The following is a 19,079-nucleotide window of genomic DNA, read 5'->3' as shown; positions in this document are numbered from 1 at the left end:
CTGTTAAACAGGCAGGTGTGTGTGTGTGCGTGCCTGCATGTCATTGAGAAATATTATTATTAAGAGCTCAGATCAGAAAGAGTCGTTTCAGCGGGTCTTAAAGACGTGCTAAAGCCCAGTTGATGCCTGGCGCACGCACGCACGCACGCACGCACGCACACACACACGAGAGGATGGAGAGAATATAGCGATGTGCGAGTGACAGAGGGTGGAAGGAATGTAGGTTGGAGAAGGTGGAGGAGAAGATGGGGGAATGTAGAGAGGAGTGGTTTACAGAGAGGATGGCAGGAATGAGTGGGCAGAGGGAACCATATGCCCCAGGGGCTGTCGTGTCTGCTTCTGAGAGCGAGAGAGGGGGAGGGAGGGAAAGAGGGGGAGGGAGAGCGAGAGAGAGAGGGAGAGGGAGAGAGAGAGAGAGAGAGAGAGAGAGAGAGAGAGAGAGAGAGAGGGAGAGAGGGATGGAGAGAGAGAGTGATAGAGAGAGGGAGAGAGAGAGTCTGTGTGTGTGTGTGTGAGGCTCTTAAGTAACACAAATTATCTGTCTCCCATTGCCAAGGCGGAATAGCGATGTCTGATATCGTCCCTCCACGCACACGGATATTCTGCTGTAAACCTGAAATTACCTTTTGAAATGTAATCTGTGTTTTGTCTGTCAGTATTGTTAGTGTTTCTAGGAGAGGATCTGGCCTATCCAATATGTTGGAGGCTTTACACCACTGGCTCTGCTGGGACATATACATTAGGATGAATCCGCGAATGAAACGATAAATTACTGAATGAATAATTAGAAATGTGACTTCCTGCTGTTCCTCCACACTGAGTTGTTTCTTTTTCTTGTTTTCTTATTCTCTTCTTCTGTTTTATTCTGTCATTCTTTTAGAACATATTTGTTGTCTAATTGGAGCATTTGGAGGAGGCAGCTTATATGGGAGAGAGATGACTCATAGCAGGAGGGAATGGGATTGTAAGTGTGGCTGCTCTACTACTTTCAGCTTCTTCCCTCTGCTGCCAACACACACCAGCAGTCTGTGTCATTGAGATGGAGCGGCTCTAGTGATTTTGAATGAGGCATTGGGTATTGTTGACGGCAGAGGGGAGATGGTCGTTAATTAGAGGGGAAAGGTAATGACTGTGCATGTGTCTGAGGGCAGGGTAATGACTGCTGCCAATACTCTGGTATGAGAGCCACTCAGGAGACTAACTATGATGAATAGCTAACTAACAGCTCTCAATATGCTAACATCGGTAAGAGATCTCACTATAGTTACCCATTTTAAACCCATTAACCCTCTACACTCATGAAAATTGGGTTATATGGAAAGGGTAAATTATCAAAAATGCATGAACATGGTAGCAATTGAAAAATAACACTTTGGAGATTATGGGAAAAGTATCAAACCAAAGGTGAGGACACAACAGTTCACCTGACACAAGACTGAATCCAAACATTACACTGTTGATTTGTCAATAATTAAATCTGAAAATACTCTGGATACATTCAGTAACATAATACAACTTTTCATGAAAATGTTGGGGTAGGTGTAACATAAGAAAAAACTATTACAAGGGTTTGAGTGAGAGGTCTAACTGGTGTCTCCAAGTGGCTAGGAGTGGGCGATATACCGGTTTGATAGTAAAAACCGGTATTGTGCCGCGCCATGATATGGATTTAGCAATATCATGGATACCGCGATTTATTCAGAATTCATAAATTCGAATTTTGCATCAATATTTTTTTGTTCCAAATTTCAACTGAGTGATAGTACTAAGTAGCTACATCTTTTTTTTATTTTTTTTATCCAACCTTTCTTGGTTCTTACGAATAAAAGAATGTATGTTAATATGTTGACCTATTTTTATGAGCGCACGTCGCATGCACTTGTTGCACGCATGTAGTGCTAGCAACAAAGAAGTGTGCAGGCAGCTGCAGTTAGGAGGCAGGTTAACTATTGGGGGAAAAACTTTACAATCCAGGATGAGCGAAAACACAGAAATTGATGTTGCTCAAGAGCAGGAGGATAAATTGGTTAAGAAGAAAGGGGGCACCTCTGTTGTTTGGAACTGGTTTGGCTTTAAAATCTCCGACCCCGACCAAAACACTACCCTATGCAAGTTGTGTCGTCGTGTTGTCTTAGCAAAAGGTGGAAACACGACCAACCTGTTCAATCACTTAAAAAACATACATGTCCGTGAGTATGAACAATGCACCAGAATGCGTGAGACAGTAAACCCAGGAGCTCGCCCGAAGACAAGCCAGACTCGCACTCAACAATCAATTATATCATCATTTGCTGCCGGTACTTGCTATGAGAAGACGAGCAAAAAATGGATAGACATCACAGCTGCGATTACAAATCACATAGCGAAGGACATGGTACCGATTCAAACTGTGGAGAAAGAGGGGTTCAGAAAGTTGATTCAAACTCTGGACCCAAGATATGAGATCCCGAGCCGCAAATATTTTAGCCAAAAATGCCTGCCACAGCTTTACACAGAATGCTGGGACAGAGTTTACAGTGAGATAAATAACATTCCATTCTTCTCCACTACTGCCGATCTATGGTCAAGTCGTACCACAGAACCTTATATAAGCCTCACAATCCATTACATAGACGGTGACTGGAAACTGAAAAGTAAGTGCCTACAGACGTCTTATTTCCCAGACGACCACACCGGGGAAATAATTGCAGGTGGGCTGAGGGACATACTGTCGTCCTGGGGATTAAAAGAGTCGCGTCAAGTTTGTATGACGACCGACAGCGGATCGAACATGATCAAGGCATTGCAGCTGAACAAGTGGGCAAACCTTGGATGTTTCGGACACAGGCTGCACAATGCTATTGGTAAGTTTCAGGACTGTAGCCTAGGCCTACCCTGTATGATGCTTATTATTAAGAAAAATACAGCTCACATCAGCCATGTACCGTAGGCTAAATCTAAGCACATCAGATTTGTAAAATGTGTAACAGTTGAATGTAAATGCCGTAAATCCTCAAACAAAGATTAAAAGTTATATTGTATTGTGATTTCTATATAAAAATGCATTATTATTAATTATTATTGTATTGTGATTCGATTATTTTTCACCCTATTATTTTGATTTCTTATTCCCAATTTCCAGAGAGGAGTGTCCAAAACGCTCCCGGGCCACAGGGGTGTGCGATTTCCCGGGCCACAGGGGTTTGCAAAAAGGTGGTTAGCACGTTCTCATACAGCTGGAAAAAGCAGAAGGCCCTGATGACAGCACAGAATGAACTAAGCCTGCCCCTGCACAAGCTCATCACAGAATCTCCGACAAGGTGGGGATCTCGTCTGAAAATGATGGAAAGAGTCCTGGAGCAGGAAAAGGCCATTACACAGGTCCTGGCAGGGGACAAAAGACACGGCACCTTGTACCTACCTGGCAAGACATCCAGGTCTTGGAATCAGTCACAGCAGCACTGAAGCCACTCCAGGACTTTACAGATGCCCTGTCAGGAGAAGCGTATGTGAGCGTGTCCTATTTGAAGCCTGTCATCAATCTGTTAAATGCAGAGGTTCTAAATCTGAGCAAGGACGATACAGAACTGACCAAAGAGATCAAGATCAAGGTTCTTGATTACTTGAATAACAAGTACACTGACCCTGCAACAGATGAGCTGCTCTCCATGGCTACCTTTCTAGATCCAAGGTTCAAGACCAGGTACATGTCCGCTGAGAAACTGGAGGACATTAAGGTATTTATTCATTTGTTCTTGTTTTATTGCTTCAAATGTAAAGCACTTTGGGCTGCATTTTATGTATGAAAGGTGCTATACAAATAAAGTTTAATTATTTTCATTTTTTAAGGTGAGAGCTGCCTCAGAGACCGAAGCCCTCCTGGTGGAGAACACAGCCCTGGGAAAATCGTCTCTTGCAGAGGATCACACTGACAGGGAGAAAGAAGCTTCCACTGCTCATCAATCAGGCAAGAAGCCCAAGAAGAGCCTTGGGAGCTTCTTTAAGCAGACCAGCAGTGCACCTGCCTCATGTTCAGAGAGGCAGATCATTGAGCAAGAGCTGAATAGCTACATTCTGGCAACGGCAGCAGACAGCGAGTCTGATCCTTTGGAGTGGTGGCGATTTCACGGATCTAATTTTCCACGTGTGAGTTGTCTGGCAAAGAAATACTTATGCATCCCTGCCACAAGTGCCCCTCTGAGAGGGCATTCAGCACTGGGGGCAATGTGGTGACATGTCACAGGGCAGCACTAAAGCCAGAAACAGTCAACATGCTGGTATTCCTGGCACGGAACTTGTGAAGAAAGTTCTAGTGAAGATTTGTTGATATTGTTGATAATTGATGGTTGAGGCTTGAAAGGTTTAGTTTCAAACGGTTAGTTTTTTACATATCTACGGACCGTAGCCAAAACAAACACACGTATTTGAATTTGTAATTACCTTATTTTCTTTATCTCCTGTTATTTTTTATTTAATTTTACTTAATATCTAATTTATATATATATATATATATATAGGCCTACCTACCTCATGTTTACGGAATGCATGTTTGCACAATACAAATAAAAACTTTTCAGGTCCATACGGTCCAATGCCTCACTCTTTCTGGTTATATAAGGTTCAAATACATATTTTTCCTTAACTAATATAATTTAACCAAGAAGGGATATTAAAATGTGATTCATATTTTTTTACGTCATATATCGTGATATCATATCGATATCGTCTGGACAGTGGAAAATATCGTGATATGAATTTTAGCTCATATCGCCCACCCCTACAAGTGGCCACACAGTAATAATGTTTATTGAGGCTTTGGGTAGTAGAAAAGGAGGTGGAGAACATCACAACCACATAAACACACTGTTCATATTAACACACTGCCCTCCATATTGAAACTAACCACAGTCTCCATATGACAGTCTTCATAGTGAACAGAAGTCTTTCTCCTCCAGAGGTATAAGCGCTAAATGTCTTCATATTGCTCAAACAGCTGACAATGGTTTTTACAGAAACATGACAAGACAAGACAGTTCACAGTTTAACTATAGTTCAACTCTACATGGAAATTCACAGTCAAATTTTACATCTGAGGGAGTTCGGGCACAGCAAAGCAAGAGATGGATTTTCAACCAAAATATATTTAGCACATCGCAAATCAATATTATCTGTATCTTGTCTGTTCTCCTGTAGTCGTCTCTGGATGTCGACATGCTGGAATTCAGTCAAACCCGTCATGGTGATGTTTATATAGTGTCTTTGTTAACTAACTACTTCAGAAACACACACTTTCTATTCTGAAAACGGGATGTGTCTGTGAGGGGAGTCTCACAGACAGCAGTAAAGGTATGTTTTTAGAAACCAAAACCCTACCCATAATAATCAATCCAAACAGCATCCAGTCTGACAGCTACAGTAACACACTCACACACCTCATGTCTGGAAGACATGAACCTTGTGCTCAGTAGCAGAATGGGAGGGTAAACTAAAGGAAGGTTACACACAGAGTCTGTAGTTATACCCCGCCCTGATTTACTAGTCTCTGTGGGAGTATGTGTGTTATATAAATTAAGTTAGTTTGATATAAGCCTGAAAATCTGAGCACTGGTGGTAGATAGATCACAGTGGGTATGGTTTGGCCATACAACCTGGACTCAGGGGTAGACGTAACATAGTAAACAAAGATCCAGGACAATCAAATTAATATGATATATTACGTTTGGTATGGTATGTATTCATTTGTGGATGTCAATCATCCATTTTGTATGATATGCTACGAATTACAATTCTTATAATATGTTATGAATTACAATTCGTATGATATGTTACACATTGCAATTCGTATAATATGTTCAGAATTCCAATTTGTTGTGGCTAATGTTAGCTAGGTGGTTAAAGTTAGCTAGGCTAGGGGTTAGGGGTTAAGGTTAGGAGTTAGGTTAAAGGGTTAAGCTAACTTAGGTTTTTTGCTCAAAATGATAATTATCTGGCTAATAATGGGAGCCTCAAGGAAAAAAATGGGCCGATGTGTGGGCCTCAAGGAAAAAAATGGGCCAGTGTGTTAGAAATACCAGGGCCCATTTTTGGTCACAGTCCGCCTCTGTGTGTGTGCGTGCATGTGACTGTTTGCCTTTGTCTTAATTTCACAGAATTTCACTGAGAAATCTCTCTCCCACAATGAATGTACTGGGAGCAAGGCCAAACCAGGTAGCAGCAGAGAAAGAATATGAAACACCACAGAGGAAAGTCTTTCTCTCCCTCTCCCACTGCCACAAACATCAGTACTGCTTTCAGTTGTGCTGCCTTTTTATGGATGCATACAAACCAATGACTGGAAGAAACACACAAACAGAGCACACATAAAGACACACACACATACTGTGCACAGATACACACACAACGACTGGACTTGGACTTGAGAGAGGTGATATGTGCATATTGATAAACCATCGCTCACCTCGGCTCTAACAGTAAAAGAGACTGACAAACACCATGAAACAGGTGTGTGTGTGACTCAAAGCCCAGGAGGTGGGACACAATCTAAAGTCCTTCTCTCAGATGATTTCTGCTCCCTGGGGAGGAAACCAGCAGCGTTGGGGAGAATTCCAGAAAATACCATTTCCTTTCACAATAACTGAAAATATGAGTTTCAGGCTGTGATTTACTGATGTTACCATGCTGGCTTGTTCCTTGGTCCTGGACCCTCCACTCATGCAGGGGTCAGCATATGTTTCACAGATGGATCAGAACACCGGATGCTCCTGGATGCGTCTACATTTGACATTTTAGTCATTTAGCAGACGCTCTTATCCAGAGCGACTTACAGTTATTGAGTGCATACATTTTTTCATACTGGCCCCCCATGGGAATCGAACCCACAACCCTGGCGTTGCAAGCGCCATGCTCTACCAACTGAGCTACGCATCATAATACGTACACATACACGTGCGCACACACACACACTGACGACAAGTACACACAGACACATACACACACACTGATGACACTTGCTTATGACAAAACAAAGTTCTCCCATGGAGGGAAGGTGCTTTCTGTTCTGGAAGATCTGATCTGTGTACCAACAGTCATAAGGTCACTATTAACACTCATAGTGGTGCTACAGACACTCATAGCAGCACTATGAACACTCTTAACACAGTGTGTGTGTATGTTCACGGTGCCAGAGGGAGAAGGTTGCTTCATTCACATTAGCACATTCATCTGAACAGCATGGGAAGGGACTTAACTCTTCACTAACCAATCACAGTCTGGTGGTGAGGAGATTGTCAAAACAAAGATAACGCCAGTCAGACAGATGAAGTGTTGGGTCTCAGCCATCCAGTCTTAGTCCCATGTTGGGGGTCAGGGTCATGGCGTTAGAGCTCAGGGGTTGAATGTCAGGGGTCATGGTTGGTGCTGCTCCTGCAGGCCAACTAGTCTGCAGCTGGAGTCCCAGAGGCCGAGCTGGAGCTGGGGGTCGTAGGTGTTTGGTGATGTCATCTCTGTGCGCCCGTTGCTCCAGTAGCCTCCTCCCTCCCCCTCCAGAGACGGAGACAGAGCAGTGTAGAGGACCGTGGATGCTCCCTGGGTCGGGCTCTGGGGACACAACACAAACTGTCAGAATGTTATACACACGCATGCACCCAGCCACGCACACACATGGACACACACACACCCAAAGAGGCTGTTATATAAACACACACAACCAGCAGTGCTTCACAGGCATTAAGATACAGCTAGATCTACAGCCTCACAACAAAAGCCTACAGTATTTCTACAACAACATGACTTTTCAACCTATTTCTACATGAGACTATGGTAAACAGTGTGTGTGTGTGTATTAATGTGATAGCGCTGAGGAGCCTGTGATTAATGGTGCATTTGTAGCTGCACGGCAGAGGCTCCCTAAAGGTCATTTACTGAGGCAACTGCCTGTAGTGATTACACTCTCTCTCACACAAACAGCACACACAGGGCTGTCTCCTTCCATCCCAACCTCCAGACATTAACAGTGCCTCCAGGCCAAGGCTTTAAGATATGCAACACATTCTAAAATAACCCCACTGAAATAAACAAGCACTATTTAGTTAGCAAGCAGCAAATGTTTTAACATTTCATTTTCAGATGGAACGTACGTGTGTGTGTGTGTCTGTGTGTGTGTGTTGGTAGAGCGTGGAACTTGCAATGCCAGGGTTGTGGCTTCCATTCCCACGGTGGAGCAGTACCAAAAACTACCAAAATGTATGCACTCACAACTGTAAGTCGCTCTGGATAAGAGCGTCTGCTAAATGACTCAACTGTAAATGTAAATGACTGAGAGTCATGGGAGATTGATTCATGCATATCTTATGGAGATTCTGAACATTCTTATCTTTCTTAAGCCTGGCAAGTTTTCCCACTTCATCTCTCTTTCTCTTCATCTCTGTCTCTTTCTCTCTCTCTGCCTAAATATAGAGTCTGAAGTCAGTATGGTACTGAAATGCCACATGACACATTTTAAGATACTTATTCTGTAATTCACTTCTTGAATAAATCGTTCCGATTTCTTCTGAAAACTTTCACAGTCGTCAGATTCGGGAAATTCAACGGTAACAGAATAATGCTGAGATTTTTCACTTTATAAATTAATGCCAAACAAAAACCAAGTATTGCAAAGTTAAACAAACCATACAACTCTATGCACAAGGATGACTTTTAACAATTCCACAGAACATTTTACAAAAACACATTTCCTTGAAGAACAGTGCAGATGCAAAGTTTGGTAACAGAATGATGGCACCAACAACACAAACCGTCATTCTGTTACCAAACTTTGCATCTGCACTGTTCAGTAAATGTGCATTTGCACAGTAAATGTGTTTATATAAAATGTTCAGTGGAAATTGTTAAAAGTAGTCCTTGTGCATGGAGTTGTATGGTTTGTTTAACTTTACATTTACATTTACATTTACGTCATTTAGCAGACGCTCTTATCCAGAGCGACTTACAGTTAGTGCATACATTATTCTTTTCTTTTTTTTCATACTGGCCCCCCGTGGGAATCGAACCCACAACCCTGGCGTTGCAAACGCCATGCTCTACCAACTGAGCTACCTCCCTGCCGGCCATTCCCTCCCCTACCCTGGACGACGCTGGGCCAATTGTGCGCTGCCCCATTGGTCTCCCGGTTGCGGCCGGCTACAGCAGAGCCTGGATTCGAACCAGGATCTCTAGTGGCACAGCTAGCACTGCGATGCAGTGCCTTAGACCACTGCGCCACTCGGGAGATCCTGGTTTTTGTTTGACATACATTTTAAAGTGAAACATCTGAGTCTCAGCATCATTCTGTTACTGTGGAATTGCCAATACTCGATTAGTACTGTGTGTGTGTGTGTGTGTTTGTGTGTACCCTAAAGAGCAGGCGTGCAATGGCTGTCTGTGCGAGGCGGGCGGGGGGGAAGAGGTGGCGGTAGAGTGACGTGTCGACCATCCCAGGGTCCACTGCACATGAGCTCACTGAAAACCCTCCTCTATCCAGCCTCTGTTGCAGGTGGGACGAAAATAATAGTAGTGCCAGCTTACTCTGGCAGTACGCAGCATGGGCTGAATAACACTGCCTAAAGAGAGGGAAGAGAAAGATGTTGAAAAAGTGTGAGGAAGTTAGGAGAGGAGGGTGTGTGTGTACATGTAGGTTGAGGAGAGGAGGGTGTGTGTGTTAGTGATGCGCGGGTTGACTCATAACCCGTAGTCCCCACGGTTATATCCGCGAGGCGGGCGGGTTTAGGGTCATGAAATATTGTGTGGATGAAGGGCGGGTGGGTTGAATAAAGAGAAAACAATACCTTAAAAAACCCATAAATGTATAATTCTTGTGCAATTTATATCTATAGCCTACATTAAGTTTTTTCTTTCATAATTTTAGGCAATTTGGCATTAATGTGTAAGCCTAAGCTTTAGGGCCTAACTGTACACGCGCCAAATAGTCTACACGCCAATCGCCAAATGCATTTGGGAACGGGCATAAACAGTTAACGTAGGCAAAAAGGACAATGTCAGAGTTTAATTCAATAAGAGAAAAGCTGTGAAATGGAGAGTGGAAAATAAAGAGAAGGGAGGGCCAGAAAAGTCATGTTTGGGAAAGATTTGGTGAAGTGGTAAAAGAGGATGATTGTGAGGCGCTATACAAATTCAACAGTCATAAGACGGGACTTCAAATAGGCCTATGGCACGTCAAGGGAACTGTAGCCTACTGTTCAGATGGGTTAAATGGAAACTGAAATCTGGACACTGACTGTAGGTCTATAACCTCTCACAAAGCCTTAATATTAACTCCTGCAGAATTAAACATTTCTTGCACTAAAATGAAATTTTGACTCGGGGAACAGGAGTGGAGAAATATGATTTATTTATTTCAGCATCTTGAGAGAATGAGAATGTGCAGTTAGATACCGTCTGTAGAGGTGCTATCTTTATCAGCATCATAAAAGCTGATAGTATTTCAACCAAATAAAATATGAATCCAAGCCAAACTGAAATCCTATCAGAAACATGTTGGGTCATTTTCACACCTTTCTATTTCCTTACAACAGGTCAAATCGTTCCCGTTTTTGTTTAGTTATTGCATTTTCTCCCCGGTCCCTAAACGTCTTTGCTCTGCGAAAGAAGCAGAGATGACAGAGAAAACTTTAGCGATGTCAACTAGATTGAAGCATTCATTCTATTAATTTTAATATGCCATTATTCTGGTGGGTTTATTCAGTCTTCTAGGGCAACATAATGACAGAAGAGAAGCTGCATGTAGGTCTATCTAATTATAGACAAGTTTACTGACAAATAGCCTACCAAAACGTCTGAAATTGTAAGCAGAAACATATCTAAAATCAGGCAAAAGGATTGTGAAAAAAAATCATTACGCCTTCTCTGACTGTAGCCTGCAGCGCATTTTCTATATTAGCGGGTTAGGGTCGGGTGCGTGCCTCAGATTTTCACTTTATCACATATAGTCGGGTGATTGCGGATGGGTTATTAGCAATTACGAGTGGGTGCGGGTGAACAAACAGCTGACCCGCGCCCCACTAGTGTGTGTGTGTGTGTGTGTGTACCTGTTTAGCAGGTTGTCTAGTTGTATCTCTCCAGCACCGTGAGCTGACGAGGAGAGGGTGACAACACGTGAGCAGGAACCGCGTTTCCCAGAATGCTTTAACGTGTCTAACAGCAGCAGGGTCAACAGGAAGTGACCTAGGTAGTTGACCCCGAAGTGACGCTCAAAGCCCTCCTCTGTACGACCCTCAGGGACCAACATGACCGCCGCTGCACGTGTGCGCAAACACACACACACACAAATAGTTAGACACAGTTAATTGAATAATTTAAGTCTTATATCAAGTGGTTAAGTCGGCAGGCTGATTGGTTGATTGTGTGTCACTCACCATTGTTGACTAAGATGTGCAGCGGTAGGCACCGTCTCTTGAAGGTCTGGACGAATTGCCTGACCGACTGCAAAGACGCCAGATCCAACTGCTCAAACTCCACTGAAAACACAAAACACACACACACCAGTCATTTAAATACGATACACAGTACAGATGTAGGATCTTAATTTGATTACCCTGTTGCAGGAGAACTTTCCTGCAATACAGAACATTTTAAACGTGTAGTGTATTTGAGGTTTAAAAAGGCTTCTGAAGTTTGTAATTTCCACTTAGAAATTTCAGACTTGGTTTTCCCTTACGAAAATCCACTTAATAATTAACATTTCCCGTTGCTGCAGGATTAATTTCCTGCTGTAGCAAACTGGCTCAAATTCAGATCCTACATCTGTAAATACACACATACGGGTAGAACGTCCTATAGGCAGATAATTTGAGCGCACACAAACAAACAAACACACACACACACAATTATTTCTGCTAGCTGTGTCTGTAGTGGAACATCAAAGCAGCATGAATGTATTAATCTCCTACAGTCGGCTCTGGTCTAATAGAGAACACAAACTGCTGCATGCTTCATACACATTATACTACATGATACCAATACCTCCTCCTAACATCTCATACATTAAGTATTCTGCAGCAGCAGCACTTGGCAGGACCTTGCTGTAGGACCTCAGCTCTGTGTGTGTGTGTCTGTGTGTGTGACTTTCAGAGTCAAAAATAGCTTTTCACACTGGATGTTTTTTAGCCCAGGGCTAAACTTATCCTGGGTTAAAAGTAGCCCAGGGCTACCTTACCCTCATTTCACACTACCATTAGTTTAGCCAGGGTGAAACCAAAATGTACAGCTTGAAAAGCCCTAGAGTCCTCTGGCTGTGTGCGTGTGAGGACTATATGTGTTTGTGTGTGTGTGTGTGTGTGTGTGTGTGTGTGTGTGTGTGTGTGTGTGTGTGTGTGTGTGTGTGTGTTTCATACACAGGCTAAGTCAGGGTTTGATACTGATATGAGAATAATTTAACTAATGCCAAATTCCAGCCCTAACCCTGTGTGTTTATAGCTAGCTTTGCCCCTGTCTGAATGCCTGTCTGCCTGTCTGTCTGTCCTCTCTGTCCCTCTGTCCCCATCCTTTCATCCTGTCTGTCTGAGAATGTGCAGATTTTGCTGTAAACGGGCGGTGCCAGTTCTATATTTTGAACAAGGTGAATCTGTACCGTGTTTTGATTGGCTCTGGCAGAACATAAGAAGCGTTTGGTGTGCATGTGCTCTGCTATTTTCCTCTCAACAATGGGGTATTTAGGGCACACTCCACTCCTTTCCACCCCTCTTATTCATCCCTCCCTTCCACTCCACCTGTTCTACCTATGATATTTACAACGAGGATCTGGGATCCATGCCAGAGAGATAAGCACATTTTACACCTACAAGCTTTTCATTCTGTTAATGTACCCAGCGCTACTCCACTCTGAGCCAATACACTACTGCACCACCGCTACAGTCTATATCAAATGTTAATACACTACTGTCTATCAAATGTAGCCTAGCTACTGCAGTAACACATTTAATATAGTGTCCAGTCATGACTCACAAAAGTAGGTGGGTAAACTCTGAGCACCTATCAAGATGATGAGAAGCAAATAACTCAACTTTTATGCAAAAAATGCTAATAGGTGGATAAACACTTTTCACTATTCAGTGCTGTGTTTACTTACGTTTATCCTCCATTACATCACTGGTTAACACACTGTTCCCTTTCAGTCGGTGACTCTGTATAAAATACTATGGGGAGTTAACGACCCATCAACGGCCCAGTGGATGCCGAGTCCGCCCTCAGAAGCATCCATTTCCTATTTCCTAAATTCTTTGCTTTTCAGCTCGCCTGAAGGAAGAACGTGTCACGCAATTTACGAACTTTTCAAGCACACGAAGACTACGAGATTCGGCACTGACTAAGGTGTCTGTTAGTGGGGAGAGAGTACTCGCCCCCCTAGATGTTGCGAGTTTTGGGTCTTGGTATACGTTTTTGTGTTTGCTAAAAGCTAACTACTTTCTTCTCTGCTTGTGTAGCCAGTGCTTCCTTGCTTGAGTAAGATGGCCAGTGGTAAGAGTAAGTTAAAAAAAGGCTAACCATCTGAGTTTGAACCTCCGACCGTGCCCTAGGGCATGTGGTTTCACAATGAAAACGAAAGATACTCACGAGTGCTGTCCCATTTGCCTGGGGTGGAAACACGTTCAGGAGGCTTTGGCTCGGACCAGTTCTTGTGATCATTGTCTCCGGCTGATCTCAACTTCCATTAGGCATCGGGCTGAATTTGTGAGAAAGATTGGGGCTGCTGGTGAAGGGTCTTCCGGTGAAGCGACCTCGATAATGGGGTTGTCTGAGGCCGGGAGAGAGCGGCAGCGGTAGTCGGAGTTGATAGGGGTGTCATCCCAGCCGAGTGAGGCTCATTCCGGTTTCTATAGGCAGCGTTCAGAGTCCGGATTCCGGGGATGATATACTATCCCTGGTTGGCTCTGGAGGGTTTTCAGAGTGTCAATCGGATGACATCAGTCCGGGGCAGCCTACAGCCCCGGCTTTGGATTTGGTGGGGCAGAGTGAACCATTAGTGGTTAATGCACCTGGTTAAGATCTTATCTGTCGGAAAGATATATTTTCTTCTCTGTGGATGGTTTGTCCTCTGACAAATCAATTGTATGTTTCGATGTTCCTCAAGGTTCCGTTTTAGGACCACAATTGTTTTCACTATATATTTGACTTCTTGGTGATGTCATTCGGAAACACAATGTTAACTTTCATTGACAAACAGCTGTGCATTTCAATGAAACATGGTGAAGCCCCAAAACTGCCTACCCTGGAAGCCTGTGTTTCAGACATAAGGAAGTGGATGGCGGCAACTATTTTACTTTTAAACTCGGACAAAACAGAGATGCTAGTTCTAGGTCCCAAGAAACAGAGATCTTCTCTTGGATCTGACAATTAATCTTGATGGTTGTACAGTCGTCTAATAAAAAAAAACTGAAGGACCTCGGCGTTACTCTGGACCCTGATCTCTCTTTTGACGAACATATCAGCTTTTTTCCATCTTCGTAACATTGCAGAAATCAGAAACTTTTTGTCCAAAAATTATGCAGAAAAGTTAATCCATGCTTTTGTCACTTATAGATTATACTACTGCAATGCTCTACTCTCCGGCTACCCGGATAAAGCACTAAATAAACTTCAGTTAGTGCTAAACACGGCTGCTAGAATCTTGACTAGAACCAAAGGTTGATCATATTACTCCAGTGCTAGCCTCTGGCTTCCTGTTAAGGCTAGGGCTGATTTCAAGATTTTACTGCTAACCTACAACGCATTCCATGGGTTTGCTCCTACCTACAGTGGGGAAAAAAAGTATTTAGTCAGCCACCAATTGTGCAAGTTCTCCCACTTAAAAAGATGAGAGAGGCCTGTAATTTTCATCATAGGTACACATCAACTATGACAGACAAATTGAGAATTTTGTTCTCCAGAAAATCACATTGTAGGATTTTTTATGAATTTATTTGCAAATTATGGTGGAAAATAAGTATTTGGTCACCTACAAACAAGCAAGATTTCTGGCTCTCACAGACCTGTAACTTCTTCTTTAAGAGGCTCCTCTGTCCTCCACTCGTTACCTGTATTAATGGCACCTGTTTGAACTTGTTATCAGTATAAAAGACACCTGTCCACAACCTCAAACAGTCACACTCCAAACTCCACTATGGCCAAGACCAAAGAGCTGTCAAAGGACACCAGAAACAAAATTGTAGACCTGCACCAGGCTGGGAAGACTGAATCTGCAATAGGTAAGCAGCTTGGTTTGAAGAAATCAACTGTGGGAGCAATTATTAGGAAATGGAAGACATACAAGACCACTGATAATCTCCCTCGATCTGGGGCTCCACGCAAGATCTCACCCCGTGGGGTCAAAATGATCACAAGAACGGTGAGCAAAAATCCCAGAACCACACGGGGGGACCTAGTGAATGACCTGCAGAGAGCTGGGACCAAAGTAACAAAGCCTACCATCAGTAACACACTACGCCGCCAGGGACTCAAATCCTGCAGTGCCAAACGTCTCCCCCTGCTTAAGCCAGTACATGTCCAGGCCCGTCTGAAGTTTGCTAGAGTGCATTTGGTCCAGAAGAGGATTGGGAGAATGTCATTTGGTCAGATGAAACCAAAATAGAACTATTTGGTCAAAATTCAACTTGTCGTGTTTGGAGGACAAAGAATGCTGAGTTGCATCCAAAGAACACCATACCTACTGTGAAGCATGGGGGTGGAAACATCATGCTTTGGGGCTGTTTTTCTGCAAAGGGACCAGGACGACTGATCCGTGTAAAGGAAAGAATGAATGGGGCCATGTATCGTGAGATTTTGAGTGAAAACCTCCTTCCATCAGCAAGGGCATTGAAGATGAAACGTGGCTGAGTCTTTCAGCATGACAATGATCCCAAACACACCGCCCGGGCAACGAAGGAGTGGCTTCGTAAGAAGCATTTCAAGGTCCTGGAGTGGCCTAGCCAGTCTCCAGATCTCAACCCCATAGAAAATCTTTGGAGGGAGTTGAAAGTCCGTGTTGCCCAGCGACAGCCCCAAAACATCACTGCTCTAGAGGAGATCTGCATGGAGGAATGGGCCAAAATACCAGCAACAGTGTGTGAAAACCTTGTGAAGACTTACAGAAAACATTTGACCTGTGTCATTGCCAACAAAGGGTATATAACAAAGTATTGAGAAACTTTTGTTATTGACCAAATACTTATTTTCCACCATAATTTGCAAATCAATTCATTAGAAATCCTACAATGTGATTTTCTGGATTTCTTTTCTCATTTTGTCTGTCATAGTTGACGTGTACCTATGATGAAAATTACAGACCTCTCTCATCTTTTTAAGTGGGAGAACTTGCACAATTGGTGGCTGACTAAATACTTTTTTCCCCACTGTATCTCTCCAATTTGGTCCTGCCGTACATACCTACACGTACGCTACGGTCACAAGACACAGGCCTCCTTATCGTCCCTAGAATTTCTAAGCAAACAGCTGGAGGCAGGGCTTTCTCCTATAGAGCTCAATTTTTATGGAATGGTCTGCCTATCCATGTGAGAGACGCAGACTCGGTCTCGACCTTTAACCTCTACGGGATCGGTGTCCCGTATACGGGACGGTTGAGCTAACGTGCGCTAATGTGATTAGCATGACTGTTGTAAGTAACAGCAAACTTTCCAGGACATAGACATGTCTTATATGGGCAGAAAGCTTAAATTCTTGTTAATCTAACTGCAGTGTCCAGTTTACAGTAGCTATTACAGTGAAGAAATACCATGCTATTGTTTGAGGAGAGTGCACAACAACAAAAAACATATCACGGCAACTGGTTTGATACATTCACCTCTGAAGGTAAATAATGTACTTACATTCAGTAATCTTGCTCTGATTTGTCATACTAAGAGTCCCTCAGAGATAAAATGTAGCATAGTTTTGTTTGATAAAATCCATTTTTATATTCAAATTTAGGAAATGGGTTCTACAGTTTGAACCCCTGCTGTCTCTGGCTCCACACCCACCCCGCCCTGCCATCTAGATGCGTGAAAGTTAGTGTATAAGATAATGATCCATCATGTATCAAATGTATGCACACATGACTGTAAGTCGCTTTGGATAAAAGCGTCTGCTAAATGGCATATTATTTATTATTATTATTATGTATGACATTCCTAGGAATGTGTGTAAACTTACATTTTGTATTACCATATTATTTTTGTATGTTCTCTATAGTTATGTACTTGAAAATGTATCAATTGACCAATTCGGCACATTTGGGCAGACTTGATACAAAACAGTCCAATGCTTCACTGGATCAATCTGAAACTTTGCACACACACTGCTGCCATCTAGTGGCCAAAATCTAAATTGCGCATAAACTGCAATCGAGCTCTACAGGAAAAAGCCCTGCCTCCAGCTGTTTGCTTAGAAATTCTAGGGACAATAAGGAGGCCTGCGTCTTGTGACCGTAGCGTACGTGTAGGTATGTATTGTGGCCTTTCGCTTGCAATTCAAAGATGAAAAAATAAAATAAAAAATTAACGCATGTCTTTTTGTTTGTATTATCTTTGACCAGATCTAATGTGTTATATTCTCCTACATTAATTTCAAATTTCCACAAACTTCAAAGTGTTTCCTTTCAAATGGTATCAAGAAGAGTCAATACAGGACTAAGATTGAACCGTACTACACCGGCTCTGACGCTCGTCGGATGTGGCAGGGCTTGAAAACTATTACAGACTACAAAGGGAAGCACAGCCGCGAGCTGCCCAGTGACACAAGACTTCCAGACGAGCTAAACCACTTCTATGCTCGCTTCGAGGCAAGCAACACTGAAGCATGCATGAGAGCACCAGCTGTTCCGGATGACTATGTGATCACGCTCTCCGTAGCCGATGTGAGTAAGACTTTTAAGCAGGTCAACATTCACAAGGCCGCAGGGCCAGACGGATTACCAGGACGTGTACTCCGAGCATGTGCTGACCAACTGGCAAGTGTCTTCACTGACATTTTCAACATGTCCCTGACTGAGTCTGTAATACCAACATGTTTCAAGCAGACCACCATAGTCCCCGTGCCCAAGGACACTAAGATAACCTGCCTTAATGACTACCGACCCGTAGCACTGACGTCTGAACCATGAAGGGCTTTGAAAGGCTGGTCATGGCTCACATCAATACCATTATCCCAGAAACCCTAGACCCACTTCAATTTGCATACCGCCCCAACAAATCCACAGATGATGCAATCTCTATTGCACTCCACACTGCCCTTTCCCACCTGGACAAGAGGAACACCTACGTGAGAATGCTATTCATTGACTACAGCTCAGCATTCAACACCATAGTGCCCTCAAAGCTCATCACTAAGTTAAGGATCCTGGGACTAAACACCTTGCTCTGCAACTGGATCCTGGACTTCCTGACGGGCCGCCCCCAGGTGGTAAGGGTAGGTAACAACACATCTGCCATACTGATCCTCAACACGGGGGCCCCTCAGGGGTGTGTGCTCAGTCCCCTCCTGTACTCCCTGTTCACCCATGACTGCATGGCCAAGCACGACTCCAACACCATCATTAAGTTTGCCGACGACACAACAGTGATAGGCCTGATCACCGACAACGATGAGACAGCCTATAGGGAGGAGGTCAGAGACCTGGCCGTGTGGTGCCAGGATAACAACCTCTCCCTCAACGTGACCAAGACAAAGGAGATGATTGTGGACTACAGGAAAAAAAAGAGGACTGAGCATGCCCCCATTCTCATCGACAGGGCTTTAGTGGAACAGGTTGAGAGCTTCAAGTTCCTTGGTGTCCACATCACCAACGAACTATCATGGTCCAAACACACCAAGACAGTCGTGAAGAGGGCACGACAAAGCCTATTCCCCCTCAGGAGACTGAAAAGATTTGGCATGGGTCCTCAGATCCTCAAAAAATTCTACAGCTGCACCATCGAGAGCATCCTGACTGGTTGCATCACCACCTGGTATGGCAACTGCTTGGCCTCCGACCTCAAGGCACTACAGAGGGTAGTGCGTACGGCCCAGTACATCACTGGGGCCAAGCTTCCTGTCATCCAGGACCTCTATACCAGGCGGTGTCAGAGGAAGGCCCTCAA

General features: G+C 43.6%; 1 protein-coding gene across 4 annotated transcripts in view; it reads right to left on the bottom strand.

The window, feature by feature from the left end:
• Positions 1-6,825: 6,825 nt before the first annotated feature.
• Positions 6,826-19,079, bottom strand: part of LOC121536940 (dehydrogenase/reductase SDR family member on chromosome X) — a 55,826-nt gene continuing 43,572 nt past the window's right edge. For 3 of the 4 annotated variants that reach the window (XM_041844605.1, XM_045206442.1, XM_045206443.1), the window contains 4 exons: positions 11,388-11,489; positions 11,061-11,268; positions 9,368-9,575; positions 6,826-7,593 (listed from right to left, as the gene is read on the bottom strand). In XM_041844605.1, coding sequence (XP_041700539.1) covers positions 7,384-7,593; positions 9,368-9,575; positions 11,061-11,268; positions 11,388-11,489 — 728 coding nt within the window. In that variant the 3' untranslated portion in view covers positions 6,826-7,383. The remainder of the gene's footprint in view (positions 7,594-9,367; positions 9,576-11,060; positions 11,269-11,387; positions 11,490-19,079) is intronic. The other variant, XM_041844604.1, reaches the window with a different exon arrangement.

Source organism: Coregonus clupeaformis, chromosome 23, assembly GCF_020615455.1.
Source record: "Coregonus clupeaformis isolate EN_2021a chromosome 23, ASM2061545v1, whole genome shotgun sequence".
NCBI lineage: Eukaryota > Metazoa > Chordata > Actinopteri > Salmoniformes > Salmonidae > Coregonus > Coregonus clupeaformis.
Note: the sequence above shows the minus strand (reverse complement) of the source record. Positions and strands in the feature narration are given on the sequence as shown.